The sequence below is a fragment of the Somniosus microcephalus genome, chromosome 10 (genome assembly GCF_052327205.1).
Source record: "Somniosus microcephalus isolate GS21.2 chromosome 10, FLI_Smic_1.0, whole genome shotgun sequence".
NCBI lineage: Eukaryota > Metazoa > Chordata > Chondrichthyes > Squaliformes > Somniosidae > Somniosus > Somniosus microcephalus.
Window position 1 is genome coordinate 184,482,702 of NC_140996.1, and position 17,160 is coordinate 184,499,861.

General features: G+C 48.7%; 1 protein-coding gene across 3 annotated transcripts in view; it reads right to left on the reverse strand.

Annotated features, from left to right (window-relative positions):
* hsph1 (heat shock 105/110 protein 1) overlaps positions 1-16,201 on the reverse strand; it is a 128,153-nt gene extending 111,952 nt beyond the window's left edge. The window contains exon 1 of one of the 3 annotated variants that reach the window (XM_085999313.1): positions 15,894-16,201. In XM_085999313.1, the coding sequence (XP_085855439.1) occupies positions 15,894-16,000 (107 nt within the window). In that variant the 5' untranslated portion in view covers positions 16,001-16,201. The remainder of the gene's footprint in view (positions 1-15,893) is intronic. The other 2 variants (XM_085999312.1, XM_085999314.1) reach the window with 2 other exon arrangements.
* Positions 16,202-17,160: the final 959 nt, after the last annotated feature.

A 17,160-nucleotide genomic window follows, 5' to 3' on the forward strand; every position in this document is an offset into this window, starting at 1 on the left:
TACGGGGATCAGGTGGGATATGTGTCGGTGCAGGCTCGATGGGCCGAAATGGCCTCTATCTGCACTGTGGGGTTTCTGTGATTCTGTGATAGTCCTCTGTGACCGACGTAGCTGTTGTGGTGCCGTGGGTGTCGGCTGGGTGTCCCCGGTGGCCTCCTGGGTCTCTGCCGGGGGCGCCGTCAGGGTTGTTGAAGGGGTAAGAATGGCTGTGATCGTTGTTGCTGTTGTTGTCGTGGTTGTTGTCATTACCGGCTGGGGCGATGTCTTTTATGGACACTGTGTCCTCCCTTCCGTCGGCGTGCCAGACATACGCGTATTGGGGGTTGGCGTGGAGTAGGTGCACTGACTCCACGAGAGGGTCCGTCTTGTGGCCCCTCACATGCCTTCGTACAAATACCGGACCTGGGGTGGAGAGCCATGACGGCATGGATACGCCCGAGGTGGATTTCCGGGGAAAGACAAACATTCGTTCATGAGGCGTGGCATTAGTGGCAGTACACAATAGCGACCGTATCGAATGGAGCACATCTGGGAGGACTTCCTGCCAGCGGGAGATAGGGAGGCCCTTGGTCCTTAGAGCTAGAGTGACTGCTTTCCACACTGTCCCGTTCTCTCGCTCCACCTGGCCGTTACCCTGGGGGTTGTAGCTGGTGGTACGGCTCGTGGCGGTCCCCCTGGACAGCATGTACTGGCGTAGCTCTTCACTCATGAAGGACGCCCCCCTATCCGTATGGATGTAGCTCGGCATACCGAACAGGCAGAACAGGCTGTTGAGGCATTTAATGACCGTGGCGCTGGTCATGTCTGGGCAGGGGAAGGCGAATGGGAAACGGGAGTATTTATCCACAATGTTCAGGAAGTAAACACTGCGGTCGACTGACGGGAGGGGGCTCTTGAAATCTAAGCTGAGTCGCTCAAAGGGCCGTGTAGCTTTGATTAAGTGGGCTCTATCTGGGCGGTAGAACCGAGGCTTGCACTCGGCGCAAGTGCGGTAGTTCCTGGTCAGAGACCGAACTTCCTCAATCGAGTAGGGTAAGTTGCGGGACTTTATGAAGTGGAACAGCCGCGTGACCCCTGGGTGGCAGAGGTCGTTGTGGAGGGTCTGTAGCCGATCCCCGGTGGCGCTGGCACACATCCCTCGTGAGGGGGCGTCGGGGGATTCGTTAAGGGCCCCTGGCCAGTAAATGATGTCATAATCGAAGGTGGAGAGCTCGATCCGCCACCTAAGAATCTTATCATTTTTAATCTTCCCCCTCTGTCTATTATTGAACATAAACGCTACCGACCGCTGGTCGGTAAGTAGGGTGAAGCGTTTGCCGGCTAGGTAGTGCCGCCAGTGGCGCAGTGCCTCCACAATGGCTTGGGCCTCCTTTTCCACGGAGGAGTGTCTGATCTCGGGCCCTTGGAGGGTCCTCGAGAAGAAAGCTACGGGCCGCCCCGCCTGGTTGAGGGTGGCCGCCAAGGCAAAGTCAGACGCATCACTTTCCACTTGAAAGGGAGTGTTCTCGTCCACTGCCTATAGCGTGGCCCGCTCAATATCCCGCTTAATGCCTTTGAAGGCGGCGTGGGCCTCAGCAGAGAGCGGAAAAGAGGATGCTTTCAAGAGGGGGCGGGCTTTGTCGGAGTAGTTGGGGACCCATTGGGCATAATAAGAAAATAACCCCAGGCACCTTTTCAGGGCTTTAGGAGTGTTGGGCAGGGGCAGCTCCCATAGGGGGCGCAATCGGTCGGGGTCTGGTCCGATTTCCCCATTCTCCACCACGCTGCCTAGTATGCAGAGGCGCGTGGTGTTGAAAACGCACTTGTCCTCGTTGTAAGTGAGGTTGAGTTTGTGCGGTTTTCAGGAACCTCTCGAGGTTCGAGTCGTGATCCTGCTGGTTGTGACCGCAGATGGTGACGTTGTCGAGGTAGGGGAAGGTTGCCTGCAAGTGGTGGTCATCGACCATGCGGTCCATCTCCCTCTGGAAGACCGAGACCCCATTCGTCACCCCAAAGGGGACTCTGAGAAATTGGTAGAGGCGTCCGTTCGCCTCGAAGGCGGTGTACGGGCGGTCCTCTGGTCTGATAGGGAGCTGGTGGTACGCTGACTTGAGGTCGATGGTGGCGAACACCCGGTATTGGGCAATTTGGTTCACCATTTCTGATATGCGGGGTAGCGGGTAGGCGTCTAGTTGGGTGTACATGTTGATCGTTTGGCTATAGTCGATCACCATCCGTTTCTTCTCGCTACCCCTCACCACCACCACTTGGGCGCGCCACGGGCTGTTGCTGCGTTCAATAACGCGCTCCGTCAGCAGCCTGTCCACCTCGGTCGCGATAAACCGCCTGTCGTCCCAGCTGTACCTCCTGCTTTTGGTCGCTATTGGCCGGCAGTTGGGAGTAAGGTTCGCGAATAGCAAAGGCGGCTTTACCTTCAGGGTAGCCAGACTGCACACTGAGGGGCGGCTGGGACCCACCGTAATTGAGCGTGATGCTTTGGTGGTGGCACTGGAAATCCAGGCCCAAGATCACACTCGCACATAGACTCATGATTAGTAATTTAAAATTATCGTATACAGTTCCGTTAACGGACAATTGTACCGCGCAGTAACCCATAATGGTCGATGTCTGGGTTTTATCAGCCATAGAGATGGTGCCCCGAGCAGGGACCACTGTTAGAGTTGTTGTGCTAGTTCAGGGTGGATAAAACTCTCCGTGCTTCCACTGTCAATTAAACATTTAACCCCGCACCCGTTTACCTCGATGTCCACCATTGATTTGGATAGCGGGTGCGGTCTGGTCTGGTCCACTGTGACCGATGCCACTGTAGGGCCCTGATCGAGACAAGATGGCGTCCACGCTGTCTGCTCACAAGATGGCGGACCCCACGAGGTCGGGCAAGATGGCGTCCAAGATGGCCGCTCCCACGGCGCACACGCGGCGGGTTTTCCAGCGGGGTTCCCTCTGCACACCTTCCCGAAGTGCCCCTTCTTACCGCACTTAAAGCAGGTGGTGCCTTTCGCCGGGCACAGGTTTCTGGTGTGCTTCGGCTGCCTGCAGAAGTAGCAGTTGGGGCCCCGACGCGTCGCGGCTGTCGTAGGGCTTCTGGGGGGGGGGGGGGGAAAGAGAGCGGGGCCCCGACGGCGTCGGGCTGCGAAGGTGCCTTCCAAGATGGCGGCGCCATTGGTGCACACGTGGCGGCGTGGCCGGCGCGGGCTGAAGAGTAGGCGCCCGAGTTTCTCTGGGCCACATCTAGGGATCGCGCTGTGTCCACAGCCTGTTTCAGGTCCAATCCCGTTTTTTCCAGTAGTCTCTGCCGGATGTAAGTGGAGCTGAGGCCTGTGATAAAGGCATCACGAACAAGCTCGTCAGTGTACACTGCGGCTTTTACATCTTGGCACTTGCAGTCTTTGCCAAGCGTTTTCAGGGTGACTAGGAACTCATCCAGCGATTCCCCAGGTCGCTGTGTGCGAGTAGCAAGCAGATGCCTAGCGTACACCTCGTTCGTAGGCTGCTGGTAATGCGCCTTTAGGATGTCGCAGGCGGCCGGGTACGTGTCGGCGTCTTGGATGAGGGGGTAAACCCGGTGGCTTACCCAATTCCGCAGGATTCCAAGTTTCATACTTTCAGCGTCCGTAGCGTCTGTGATGGCTGCGGAATTGTCCAGGAAGAATTCCATACACTTAAACCAGTGTCCGAATCGTGCCGATGCGTCCGAAGCATGCGGGTCCAAATCCAAACGTTCGGGTTTCAAAAGTTGATCCATTGCGTTGAAAATTGTGTTAATAAAATTGATGTGCCTCAATGAATCCGAGACTCAACGTTAATGGAGCAAAGCAAGGCTTTTATTAACTCAGAAAGTAATACACAGTGGAGAAGTGTCTCTCATCCAGAGGTCTGCTGTACTGCCTGAGAGACACGCTGGGGCCTGCTTAAGTAGGGGCCAGGTATGGGCGGAGCCCTACACACAATACAATACAGGTAAGGAAATGAAACAAACTAAACTCCCCTGCTTGTCACAGTCACAATCAAACACAGAATACAGAGTGCCTGATGAATGGCATATTTCATCACACTCTCCACAAGGTGGGTGATATTGAGGCTTTGGAAAGGGTGCAGAGGAGGGCCATTAGACTCATTCCCAGTTTAAAGCACCTTATTTATCAAGATAGGCTAAAAGAGTTGGGACTCTACACTTGAGAAGCGTTGAGGTTTATAAGATGAAGGGAATAGATTGTGTTCCAGTTGACAGTTTGTTGCAATTAAATAGGCTGGACAGGACCAGGGGTCACAAATTTAAATTGTACAAAGCTAGATCTAGGTTAGAGGTCAGGAGGTGGTTCTTTCCCCAGAGAATAGTGGGCCTCTGGAACAGGCTGCCGTCTCATGTGGTGGATGCTGGTTTGCTGAATTCCTTCAAGCGAGAACTGGACCCGTTTCTGGCTCACCTCGAACAGAAGGTAGGTATTGTAGAGAATTCAGGGCTAGAGTCATCTCCTGGACTAGTTTTGATCGCATAGGTGGGTCAGAGATGAATTTCCCAGAACTTTCCCCCCAAATTGGCTTGGTTTTTAAAAAATCTGTTTTTTCACCTCTCCCAAGAGATCACATGGTTTCGGGTGGGTTAGAAAGTATATATTGTGATACAAAAGCTATCGCAATTGTGTGGGACAGGTTCGATGGACCAGAGGATCTTTACCTGTCCGTCATTGTTCATATGAGCAGTATTGGCGTGGGGCTCGCACGGACTCAGACCCAGAGGTCATAAGCCAAGAGCATCTCAGCAGTCGGAGCAGGGATCTGAACAGCCTGCCTGCCTCTACCTCTGCTGAAGCCACAGAGGTTGCAAAATGTAGAAGCGGTAGTCAGACTAAGAAAACAATTGTATTTCAACCAATGGTATGCACATAGGTGTCTAAGAAAATGTTATGCCGTTAAGTTTCCTTTTGTTATCACGGCACATAAAATATATTCATTTGCACCGCTTCCCCATGCTTGCATGCAGAGTGGAAACTCGCTTTTTCATTTGCTTGGTGATGAATGTGAAGACATGAACTGACAGGACCAATTGGAGTGGGGGTTACAGGACTGCTTTGTGTGTGCTGGGTGGGGGGGTCCGTGGGGGGGGGGGGATGTGATAGTTATTTTGGTTTAGTGTGACTGACCTAACTGAACCTTTGAGTTGTTAGGGCATCCCGAGCAGCAATGCAAGCGGCTGGTCTGGCGTTGGGTGCCCCATTTTCTTCATCCTCCTCCTCTTCATTGGAATTATAATCAGATTATGAGTGATGAGCGCCTTTATCATCCTCCACCTCTAATCATCGTTGCTGCGCAATGTTGTACAGAACACAGCACACCATGATCATTCTAGAGACCCTCACTGGCAAGTACTGAATTGCACTTCTAGACCTATCTAGGCAACAGAAGCACATCTTCAGCATGCAGATGGCTTGCTCGATGATACATCTGGTGGTCATTTGGCTGTCGCATACTGCTCTTGGGCTTCATTAGTGGGATTCATCACATGAATCAAGTTAGAAGGGGGTATCCAATGTCTCCAGAGAGCCACCCCTTCAGTCTGCTTGCAGGAACAGAGAGGTCAGGAATGTTGGACTGCTGCAGGACGAAAGCATTATGACAGTCCCAGGGAATTTGGTGCAGACCTGCATAAACCTTTTCTTGTGGTTGCACACCAGCTGCACAGTGATCAATGAAATCCCTTGCAGTTGATGAAAACTCCTGGTTGATCTGGTGGTCCTCTGATTGCGACGGTAAGCCAGCCTCACAACCTTTGAGTTGTTAGGGCATCCCGAGGAATTTCTTCACCCAGAGAGTGGTGAACCTGTGGAATTCTCTACCACAGAAGGCAGTTGAAGCCAACTTATTAAATATATTCACAAAAGGAGTTAGATATATTTCTTAAGGCTAAAGGGATATGGGGAGAAAGCAGGGACAGGGTACTGAATTTGGATGATCAGCCATGATCTCATTAAATGGCAGAACAGGCTCGAGGGGCCGAACGGCCTGCTCCTATCTTCTATGTTTCCCGCTCCTTCTGGCTAATGTCATCGCAGGGAAGTTGCCGCAAGTCGACGACTTGGCAAACAATCCATCCGTCACCTGCCTTATGAATTTATGTGCAGCCGACTGGGAGACCCTTGATGTGTCTCTGGTGGCACTCTGGAGGGAGCCAGAGGCAAATAAATTGAGGACAGTGGGGACTTTGGTGCTGTTCTTCTAGGAGGCTGCAGATGTATGCGGCCACCTGATGTGTCAATCTGAGCCTCCTGAAGAACTGCTCGAGAGGTCAAGGTAGCTGAGCTTGTCTATATACCCTGTTACATGGGTAATGCCTCCTGCGTCTTTGACTCATCTGTTGCTCCCTTCTCTACTGTCCACCTGCAGCTCCCTCCACAACATGCCATTGCCGTTGTTGCTAGTGACTGCATTCCTCATCCGAAATCCAATCTAAAGCAGCCATGGTGCCACCCATCCTGATGTGTGTGAACACCTGCAAACTTTACCAATACATCTGTCACCACAAGAAATCTCAGCAAACTTTACTAGAGGGAACTGAGAAAGCAGCTATGAGCAAGGAGACTTTCTTAATATTGGGACACCTGACCTTTAACTAGCTCCATGAAGTGCCGCTCGATCTCGCCTCCATTTTACTGCAGTTTCCTGAATTTTGGGTAACCCACGCTAGAAGCATTAAATTCAAATTCCAGTCAAAATATGAGGGAAGTACCCTCTGTGGTAAACCACTGTTTGTATTCCACTGTGTACATGCCTCGGCTGACTCCTCCAACGAATCCAGGTATAAAGGTGACTGCTCCACAGCCCCTTTGTATTCTGGACCGGTCGACCACTCGAGGCACACCTTCATTCTCGTTAATAAAAGCCTGTTAATTACTCGCTTAATCTCAGTCTTTTGAGTTATTGATAGCGCATCAATTTTATTAACAAGATTTTATAATGGAGAAGATCCTCACACCAGCATGCCTAGACTTAGACCATCGGGAGGCGGACGCATCCACCAAGTTTACTCACTGGCCGAGGTGCTTTGAAAAATTCCTGATCGCCTCCGCTGAAACGGTCAAATCGGACGAGGACAAACTGGATGTCCTGACCTCCAAAGTGAACCACCGAGTGTACTCGGTCATCCAAGACGCGACCTCGTACGCGGATGCTATCAAGCTCCTCAAGGACCAGTACACGCGCCCAGTGAACGAAGTGTACGCCAGGCACCTCCTGGGGAGTCGTAAACAACCTGGGGAATCGACCGAGGAATACCTTCAGGCACTGTCTGTGCTTGGCCGGGCCTGTGGTTGTAAGGATGTAAAGGCCGCCGTGTACACAGAGGAACTTATCCGGGACGCTTTTGTAGCAGGCCACAGGTCCAATTACACCCGACAGCGACTGTTGGAGCAGAGTGACCTCGACCTCAACAAGGCCTCTGAACTCGCACTATCATTGGACGCAGCCTACCGGGGCGTCGATCACAGTGGCAGACAAGACCTCCGGAGAGACTCCAATACACAAACTTTTAATACACTTCACCCCGCCGGACTCATTTTTAAACAAGGGGTGAATGTGGTAAACCACTGTTTGTATGCCACTGTGTACATGCCTCGGCTGACTCCTCCCACGAATCCAGGTATAAAGGTGACTGCTCCACAGCCCTTGTATATTCTGGACCGATCACCCTCATTAACATATGCTGATGGAGGACCCTTCTCTTGACATCAGGTTACTCAGATGCACCCAAACCCACCTCCTATAAAACCAGAAGTGGGCAGGCTGGGGTCTGGTTTTACATTTCCTATATTTTAACCTACCCCCTGTCCCATTCCAGATATGGGGGTGCTAAAATTCCCTCTGATGTGTCAATGAGACCTTGTACCTGGAGAAATTAATCGATGCAGGCAAATCCAAGTGATCTCTCCTCCTAATCAGCTGCCTTTATGGGAAAGATGATGTATTGCTCTTTCCTCGCAAAGGAATCCAGCACTTACTTGATGCCATATGGACAGCAAACTGACTGATGTCGCTGATGCCACCTCTTGTAGCCTGTAGCATAGAAATTGAGAGCCCCTGTTACCATCACAGCAACAGACAGTGCTCTGGTGTTTGGCTCCAACTTCTGCTGCAACTGATATAGGTCAGTGATGCTTGCTTTCTGAAGTGCAGCTGCCTTACACACTGCTCCATTGAGATGTTAAGGTACGACATCCTGTTCCAGAAGACCAGCATGCTGTAACACCTCCTTGGCCTTTGTCTCCTTCACCATCTTCTTTGGACCCCTATTAACATATTCTAATGATGCCAGCATTCACTTCAAGCAGCCACCAGGGACGCAGAATGACGCCTTTATCAATATGGTGGTGGCCACATTTTGTGGGCAACGTATATTGACACCACTATTCTGAGCAAGAATCGTCAATCACACCTGGAGACCGCACTGCTGTAAATGACGGGGATTGATTTTACGCACATAATTTGTATTATTTAACTATCCTCCGCTCACTGAATTTTGCTGGAGAAACCTCCCTACTTTTATCAGAAGTTGCTGCAGTTTCAGTCATGAGTTCTGTTTGCTGCAGTTTGTAGATTCTTTTAAAATAGACTCTGTAAATGAATGTTTGCTGAGTGAATCAACTTTGTTTGCTGTAAAATACACTGTAAATCTTGCTGCAAGTCCCACCCCACCTCCACTCAGTCCAAGATAAGCGGTCCAATACGCGAGTATGGTTCTTAACTAATAGGAAGATAGAACAGATGAATGCGTGGCTAAAGGGATGGTGCAGGGGGGAGGGCTTTAGTTTCCTGGATCACTGGGTCTGCTTCTGGGAAAGGTGGGACTTGTACAAGTCGGACGGTTTACACCTGAACCAGGGGGGAACCAATATCCTTGCGGGGAGGTTTGCTAGCACTGCTGGGGAGGGTTTAAACTAACTTGGCAGGGGGTTGGGGTACAGAGTGGAGCTATAGTAGGGGGTGATTTATGGCCAAATACAGAGGGAAAAACAAGTCAGCTGGGAAGGCAGAGCAAATATGTGAAGGCAAAAGAGAATATGGCAGGGCTGGAAGGCATTTATTTTAATGCAAGGAGTCTTGCAAATAAGGTGGATGAACTGAAGTTGTTGTTGAACACATGGGAGTACGATATTGTTGCTATCACGGAGACATGGTTGAGGGAGGGTCAGGACTGGCAGCTCAATATTCCGGGGTATAGAATCTTCAGGCGAGACAGAGGGGGGTGTAAAAGGGGAGGGGGTGTTGCAATATTAATTAAGGAGTCAATTACTGCTGTAAGGAGGGATGATATATTAGCGGGTTCCTCTAATGAGGCCATATGGGTAGAACTTAAAAACAAAAAGGGGGCAAGCACTTTGCTGGGAGTGTACTATAGGCCCCCAAACAGTCAGGGGGAGATAGAGGAACAGATATGTAGGCAAATCTCAGAAAAGTGCGAAAATAATAGGGTAATAATAGTGGGGGATTTCAACTTCCCCAATATAAATTGGGATAGTCAGAGTGTGAAAGGCTTAGAGGGTGCAGAATTCTTAAAGTGCATCCAGGAGAGCTTTTTGAGCCAACATGTAGAAAGTCCTACAAGAGAGGGGGTGGTACTGGACCTAATTCTAGGGAATGTAGCCGGGCAAGTGGTGGAAGTGTCAGTAGGAGAGCATTTTGGCGACAGCGACCATAATTCGGTGAGATTTAAGGTGGTCATGGAAACAGACAAAGACGGCCCGGAAATAAGGGTTCTAAATTGGGGGAAGGCCGATTTTAATATGATAAGGCAGGATCTGGCCAAAGTGGACTGGGAGCAGCTGCTTATAGGAAAATCCACATCAAAACAGTGGGAGACTTTCAGAAGGGAAATAGAGAGAGTACAACGCCAACATGTTCCTGTAAAGGTCAAGGGTGGGACCAACAAGCAAAGGGAACCTTGGATGACAAGGGATATACAAAAATGCATTAGAAATAAAAGGGGGGCTTTTGGCAGTTACAAAAGACTAAAGACAGAAGAAGCCCTAGAGGAGTATAAAAAGTGCAGGGGCATACTTAAAAAAGAAATTAGGAGGGCGAGGAGGGGCCGTGAAATAACACTGGCGAGCAAAATAAAGGAAAATCCTAAGATGTTTTATAAGTATATTAAGGGCAAGAGGATAACCAGGGAAAGGGTAGGGCCCATTAGGGACCAAAGTGGCAATCTGTGTGTAGAGCCAGAGGATGTAGGCGGGGTTTTAAATGAATTTTTTGCATCTGTGTTCACTATGGAGGAAGACGATGCAGACATAGAAATCGGGCAAGGGGACTGTGACATACTTGAACATATTAGCATCGAGAGGGAGGAGGTGCTAGCAGTTTTAGCGGGCCAAAAAGTGGATAAATCCCCAGGCCCGGACGAGATGTATCCCAGGCTGCTGTGGGAGGCAAGGGAGGAGATTGCAGGGGCTCTGACACTAATTTTCAGAACCTCTCTGGCCACAGGGGATGTACCAGAGGACTGGAGAACAGCTAACGTAGTACCATTATTCAAGAAGGGTAGCAGGGATAAACCAGGGAATTACAGGCCAGTGAGTCTAACATCTGTGGTGGGGAAATTATTGGAAAAAATTCTGAGGGACAAAATTAATCTCCACTTGGAGAGGCAAGGATTAATCGGGGATAGTCAGCATGGCTTTGTCAAGGGTAAATCATGTCTAACAAATCTGATCGAATTTTTCGAGGGGGTGACTAGTGGGGTGGATGAGGGAAATGCTGTGGATGTGGTTTACATGGACTTCAGTAAAGCTTTTGACAAAGTCCCGCATAGGAGACTGGTCAAGAAGGTAAGAGCCCATGGGATCCAGGGTGCCTTGGCGCGTTGGATCCTAAACTGGCTGAGTGGCAGGAGGCAGAGGGTGATGGTCGAAGGTTGCTTTTGTGACTGGAAGCCTGTGTCCAGTGGGGTACCTCAGGGATCGGTGCTGGGTCCCTTATTGTTTGTGATCTACATAAATGATTTGGATGAGAATGTAAAAGGTATGATCAGTAAGTTTGCAGATGACACGAAAATTGGTGGGGTGGTAAATTGCGAGGAGGAAAGCCTCCGGCTACAGGACGATATAAACGGGTTGGTCAGATGGGCGGAAAAGTGGCAAATGGAATTTAACCCTGAAAAGTGCGAGGTGATGCATTTTGGACGGACAAATAAGGTAAGGGAATACACAATGAGTGGTAGGACCCTAGGAAGTACAGAGGGTCAGAGGGACCTTGGTGTACATGTACATAGATCCCTGAAGGCAGCGGAGCAGGTAGATAAGGTGGTTAAAAAGGCATATGGGATACTTGCCTTCATTAGCCGAGGCATAGAATATAAGAGCAGGGAGGTTATGATGGAGCTGTACAAAACGCTGGTGAGGCCACAGCTGGAGTACTGTGTGCAGTTCTGGTCGCCTCACTATAGGAAGGATGTGATTGCTTTGGAGAGGGTGCAGAGAAGATTCACCAGGATGTTACCTGGGATGGCGCGCCTCAGCTATGAAGAGAGGCTGGACAGGCTGGAGTTGTTTTCCTTGGAGCAGAGAAGGCTGAGGGGGGACCTGATTGAGGTGTACAAAATAATGAGGGGCATAGATAGGGTAGATAAAGAGGAACTTTTCCCCTTAGTGGGGGGTCAATAACAAGGGGGCATAGATTCAGGGTAAGGGGCAGGAGATTTAGAGGGGATTTGAGGAGGAACTTTTTCACCCAGAGGGTGGTTGGAATGTGGAACTCAATGCCTAAAAGGGTGGTAGAGGCAGGAACCCTCACAACATTCAAGAAGCATTTGGATGAGCACTTGAAATGCCATTGCATACAAGGCTATGGACCAAATGCTGGAAAATGGGATTAGACTGGACAGGGATGGATGGGCGGCGCAGACACGATGGGCCGAAGGGCCTCTTTCTGTGCTGTAAAACTCTATGACTTTGCGTCTGTCTTCACAAGAGAGGGATGATGCAGACATTGTAATTAAGGAGGAGGAGTGTGAAATATTAGATGAGATAAACATAGTGAGAGGGTAAGTATGATGGGGTTTAGCATCTTTGAAAGTAGATAAATCACCAGGCCTGGATGAAATGCATTCCAGATTGTTAACAGAAGCAAGGGAGGAAATAGTGGAGACTCTGACCATTATTTTCCAATCCTCTCTGGCTGCAGGCGTAGTGCCAGAGGACTGCGAACATTGTATCGTTGTTTAAAAAAGGGAGAAAGGGATAGACCAAGTAATTACAGGCCAGTTTGCCTAACCTCGGTTGTGGGCAAATTATTGGAAAAAATTCTGAGGGACAGTGTTAATTGTCATTTAGGAAGGCACAGATTAATCAAGGACAATCAGCATGGATTTGTTAAGGGAAGATTGTGTCTGACTAACTTGACTGAATATTTTGAGGAGGTAACAAGGAGGGTCAATGAGGGTAGTGCGTTTGATGTAGTCTACATGGATTTTAGCAAGGCTTTTGACAAGGTCCCACATGACAGACTGGTCAGAGAAGTAAAAGCCAAGGGAAAGTGGCAAGTTGGATCCAAAATTGGCTGAGTGGCAGGAAGCAGAGGGTAATGGTCGACGGGTGTTTTCATGACTGGAAGTCTGTTTCCAGTGGGGTTCCGCAGCACTCAGTATTAGGTCCCTTGCTTTTTGTGGTATATATCAATTATTTAGACTTCAATGTAGAGGACATGAATAAGAAGTTTGCAGATGATACAAAAATTGGCCATATGGTTGATAATGAGGAAGAAAGCTGTAGACTGCAGGAAAATATCAATGCACTGGTCAGGTGGGCAGAAAAGTAGCAAATGGAATTGAACCTGGATAAGTGTGACATAATGCATTTGGGGAGGGATGACAAGGCAAGGGAATACACAATAAATGGTAGGATACAGAAATATGTAGAGGAACAGAGGGACCTTGGGGGTGCAACTCCATAGATCCCTGAAGGTAGCAGTCTAAAGGCAGAAGTCACACCCCCATCCACATCAATGGGGCTGTGGTGGAAAGGGTGGACAGCTTTAAGTACCTCGGAGTCCACATCACAGAAGACCTCTCCTGGTCCCTCAATACCTCCTCTCTGGTGAAGAAGGCCCAGCAGCACCTATATTTCCTAAGGAGGCTGAAGGGATGTAACCTGTCTCCCCTGATCCTCTCTAACTTTTACCGCTGCACAATAGAGAGCATCCTGACGAACTGTATCACAGTATGGTATGGCAGCTGTAGCTACTATGACCGGAAAGCCCTGCAGCGGGTAGTCAAAACTGCCCAACGCATTACCGGCACCCGGCTACCGACCATAGCGCACATATACCAGAAACGCTGTTTACGGAGGTCACGGACCATCATCAAAGACCCTACCCACCCCAGCCACAGTCTGTTCGCCTCCTGCCACCTGGGAGACGCTACAGATGCATTCGCACCTGTACGACCAGATTTAGGAACAGCTTCTTTCCCAGGGCTGTCATCCTACTGAACTCCACAAATAAACTCTAAAGCCTGCACATCTGCCAATGCACTTTATTATGGTTATGTTTATGTTAATGTATTACAAGCCAAATGTATGTTGAATGTTTAAATGTCGTCATCTAAATGTACACTCTCGGGAGCCACAAGCCTACATTTCATTGTACTGCACTTGTGCACTAACAATGACAATAAAGTTGATGATTATGATTATTATGACAGGTAGATAAGATGGTTAAGAAGGCATATGGGATATATTCTATGCCTTGGCTAATAAAAGAAAGTAAGAGCAGGGAGATCATGCTTGAACTGTACAAAACACTAGTTAGGCCACAGCTAGAATACTGCATGCAGTTCTGGTCACATTACAGGAAAGATGTGATTGCACTAGAGAGCGTACAGAGGAGGTTGACGAGGATGTTGCCAGGACTGGAGAATTTTAGCTATGAGGAAAGATTGGATGGGCTGGAATAAAAACAGAAAATGCTGGAGATACTCAGCAGGTCAGGCAGCATCTGTGAAGAGAGAAACATGGTTAACGTTTCAGGTCGATGACCTTTTGTCAGAACTGGAAAAAAAGCAGGAAATGGAACAGATTTTTAAGCAAGGGTAGGGGCTGGGAAATGGGGGAGGGGGATGAAAGAACAAAAAGGGAAGGTCTGCGATAGGATAGAAGGCAGGCGAAGTTAAGAGACATTAAGAGATATTCAAGGCAAAAGGAGATGGTAATGGGACATGTTAAGAAACAAAGGATGGCTCTAGATGAAGTGTAAATTGCACTGGCAGAATGAAAGACAGTTGCCATGTGGGAGAGAAGAACAGAAGGCACAAACAAAAAGTGTGGATAAAAAATGATAGGGACCAGGTTATGATCTGAAATTGTTGAACTCTATGTTGAGTCCAGCAGGCTGTAAAGTGCCTAATCAAAAGAATGGATAGGCTGGGGTTGTTTTCTTTGGAACAGAGGAGACTGAGGGGAGAATTAATTGAGGTGTATAAAATTGAGGGGCCTAGATAGAGTGGACAGGAAGGACCTATTTCCCTTAACAGAGCGGTCAATAACCAGGGGGCATATATTTAAAGTAATTGGTAGAAGGATTAGAGGAGAGTTCAGGAGAATTGTTTTCACCCAGAGGGTTGTGGCAGACTGAAACTCACTGCTTGAAGAGGGTGGGCGAGGCAGAAACTTTCATCACATTTAAAACATACTTGGATATGCATCTGAAGTGCTGCAACCTACAAGGCCACGGACCAAGAGCTGGAAAGTGCAATTAGGCTGGATAGCACTTTTTCAGCAGGCATAGACACGATGGGCCGAATGGCCTCCTTCTGTGCTGTAAATGTCCATGATTCTATGAACTCATTGGCTGACAGTGGTGTCAATAGACATAGAATCAGACATTCTGCTTTTCTGTGCGTACTTCTGGCGCAGGACGTCCAACTGCAAAATTTTTATGTCCAGCGTTGAATTTGCGCTCTAAATATCAGCGAGATGCGGTGGAATTTCTACCTTGAGGTGTATAAAATGTTATGGGCTTTGATTGGAGAGAAATATATTCAGATCCGGATAAATACAACATCCATGATCAGTGACCATCAGTAGTGCATTAATAATCAACTAAGCTATTGCACATTAAAGTTTAATTAAAAAAACAAATTAGATATTTTCTGGTGGTTGTCTCAAACCACTGTAACACCACTGCGTCGTTTACTGTTTAATCCCGAATTATTTGCGGAATACAAAGTTTCAGATCCCAACTCATAATACACGTGAACTGCAGCATCTTTTGTTCCACACACACCTTAAAAAAAAAATTTGCATATGATATTTAGCTGCACAAACTTGCACTCGCAAAAAAAAAAAAATCGATACAAGGTGTGAACAGCTCCAAAAGGGATATCAGTACATCGGTTTGTAATGACATCCCTTCCTGCAGAGGACCTTCTATTTCCTACAAGTACTTTCTAGAAATTTCCAGCATATTCTACATTCTTCATTTAATCCACATTTTAAGTACAACTGCAATTCAATTAAGGAAGTCAATTTTATAGGGTGCTTTCTCCACCCTTTTTGCAAATTAAGGAACAAATATTTAAGATTCGAGGCTTTTTCCTCTCCAGCAGCATTTTAAACTTCAGCATCTTGTTTTCACTGAGCTCTCGAAACATTGTTAATGAAAAAAGTACACAAAATATCAATGTAAAAAAAACACGAAACATTAAAAAAGGTGAAAAATATTGCTGACTAAATGCAACAAAATATTACAAGTGTGAAAAAAATTAAGAGCACATTTTGTGCAAATATTCTGCTCAACACCACGAATCCATCCGAAGGGGTGAAAATATTCCAATAACCCTTCACGATTTAAAAAAAAGCAGCACGGCAGTTATTTGAAATGATTTACACATCACTTAAATTACTCACGGGGTGCATCTGTCACTGAACTCGTTGGCAATGGTCTCGATCCCGCCTGCTCTAGCGATGGCGATGTAACAATTCTGCAACCCGATATCAAAGCCGACCACCGACATTTTTTTTTGTTATTTAATCAAGCTGTATACAGTATTTTCTTTCAATCCTTGCACGTTAACCAATAATGCTTAGATGGAGAGGGCTGCCGCCGGTGAAGGAGCGCTCTCTGACTGCCAGCGCCCCCGCTCCCGTACTTTAAATACTGAACTGGGGAGAAAGTTCCAGAAACTGTCGCCATCCACTCGGCTCGCGCCGCCCACGCGCTTCTCCGCATTCTCCAGACTTCCAGCCAATCGCATTGCGAGAACCGACCGGCGCTCGTCGGTCGCCATGACGACCACCGACGCTCTGACGTACACAAGGAAGTTCCGAGAGCTCGCTGGAAGGTTCCAGCGCCTTCGCCTGGACCCCGACACGGGTGGGGTCGCGTCTCCGTCAGATCTCCGATGTCAGGCAGCCCAAGAAGGAAGGGAGGGACCGGACCCGGTAGATGCCGAGGTTCTTTACGCGAAACCTGGAACCAGAAATGGTCAACAGAAAATGCTGGAAACACTCAGCAGGCCAGGCAGCATCCGAGGAGAGAGAAACAGAGGTTAAAGTTACAGGTCTGAAAAGATCATCGGGATCCTTCTCAGGCAGTCCCTCAGAACAGAGGATGACTTGCTTCCACATTAAAAATGAGTTCTCAGGTGACTGATGAGTCCAATGCAGGACCTACAGTCTCTGTCACAGGTGGGGCAGACGGTGGTTGAAGGGGTGGGTGGGGTGCTTGGGTTGACGTGCGCTACCTGCGCTTGGCTTCTGCTTGCTCCTGGCGAAGAGACTCGAGGTGTTCGGCGCCTTCCCGGATGCTTCTCCTCCACTCTGTGCGGTCTTGGGCCAGGGATTCCCAGGTGTCGGTGGGGATGTTGCACTTTTTCAAGGAGGCTTTGAGGGTGTCCTTGAAGCGTTTCCTCTGCCCACCTGGGGCTCTCTTGCTGTGTCGGAGCTCCGAGTAGAGCGCTTATTTTGGGAGTCTCGTATCGGGCATGCGGACAATGTGGCCCGTCCATCGGAGCTGATCGAGCGTGGTCAGAGCTTCGATGCTGGGGATGTTGGCCTGAGTGAGAACACTGATGTTGGTGCGCCTATCCTGCCAATGGATTTGCAGGATCTTGCGGAGGCAGCGTTGGTGGTACCTCTCCAGTGCTTTGAGGTGCCTGCTGTACATGGTCCATGT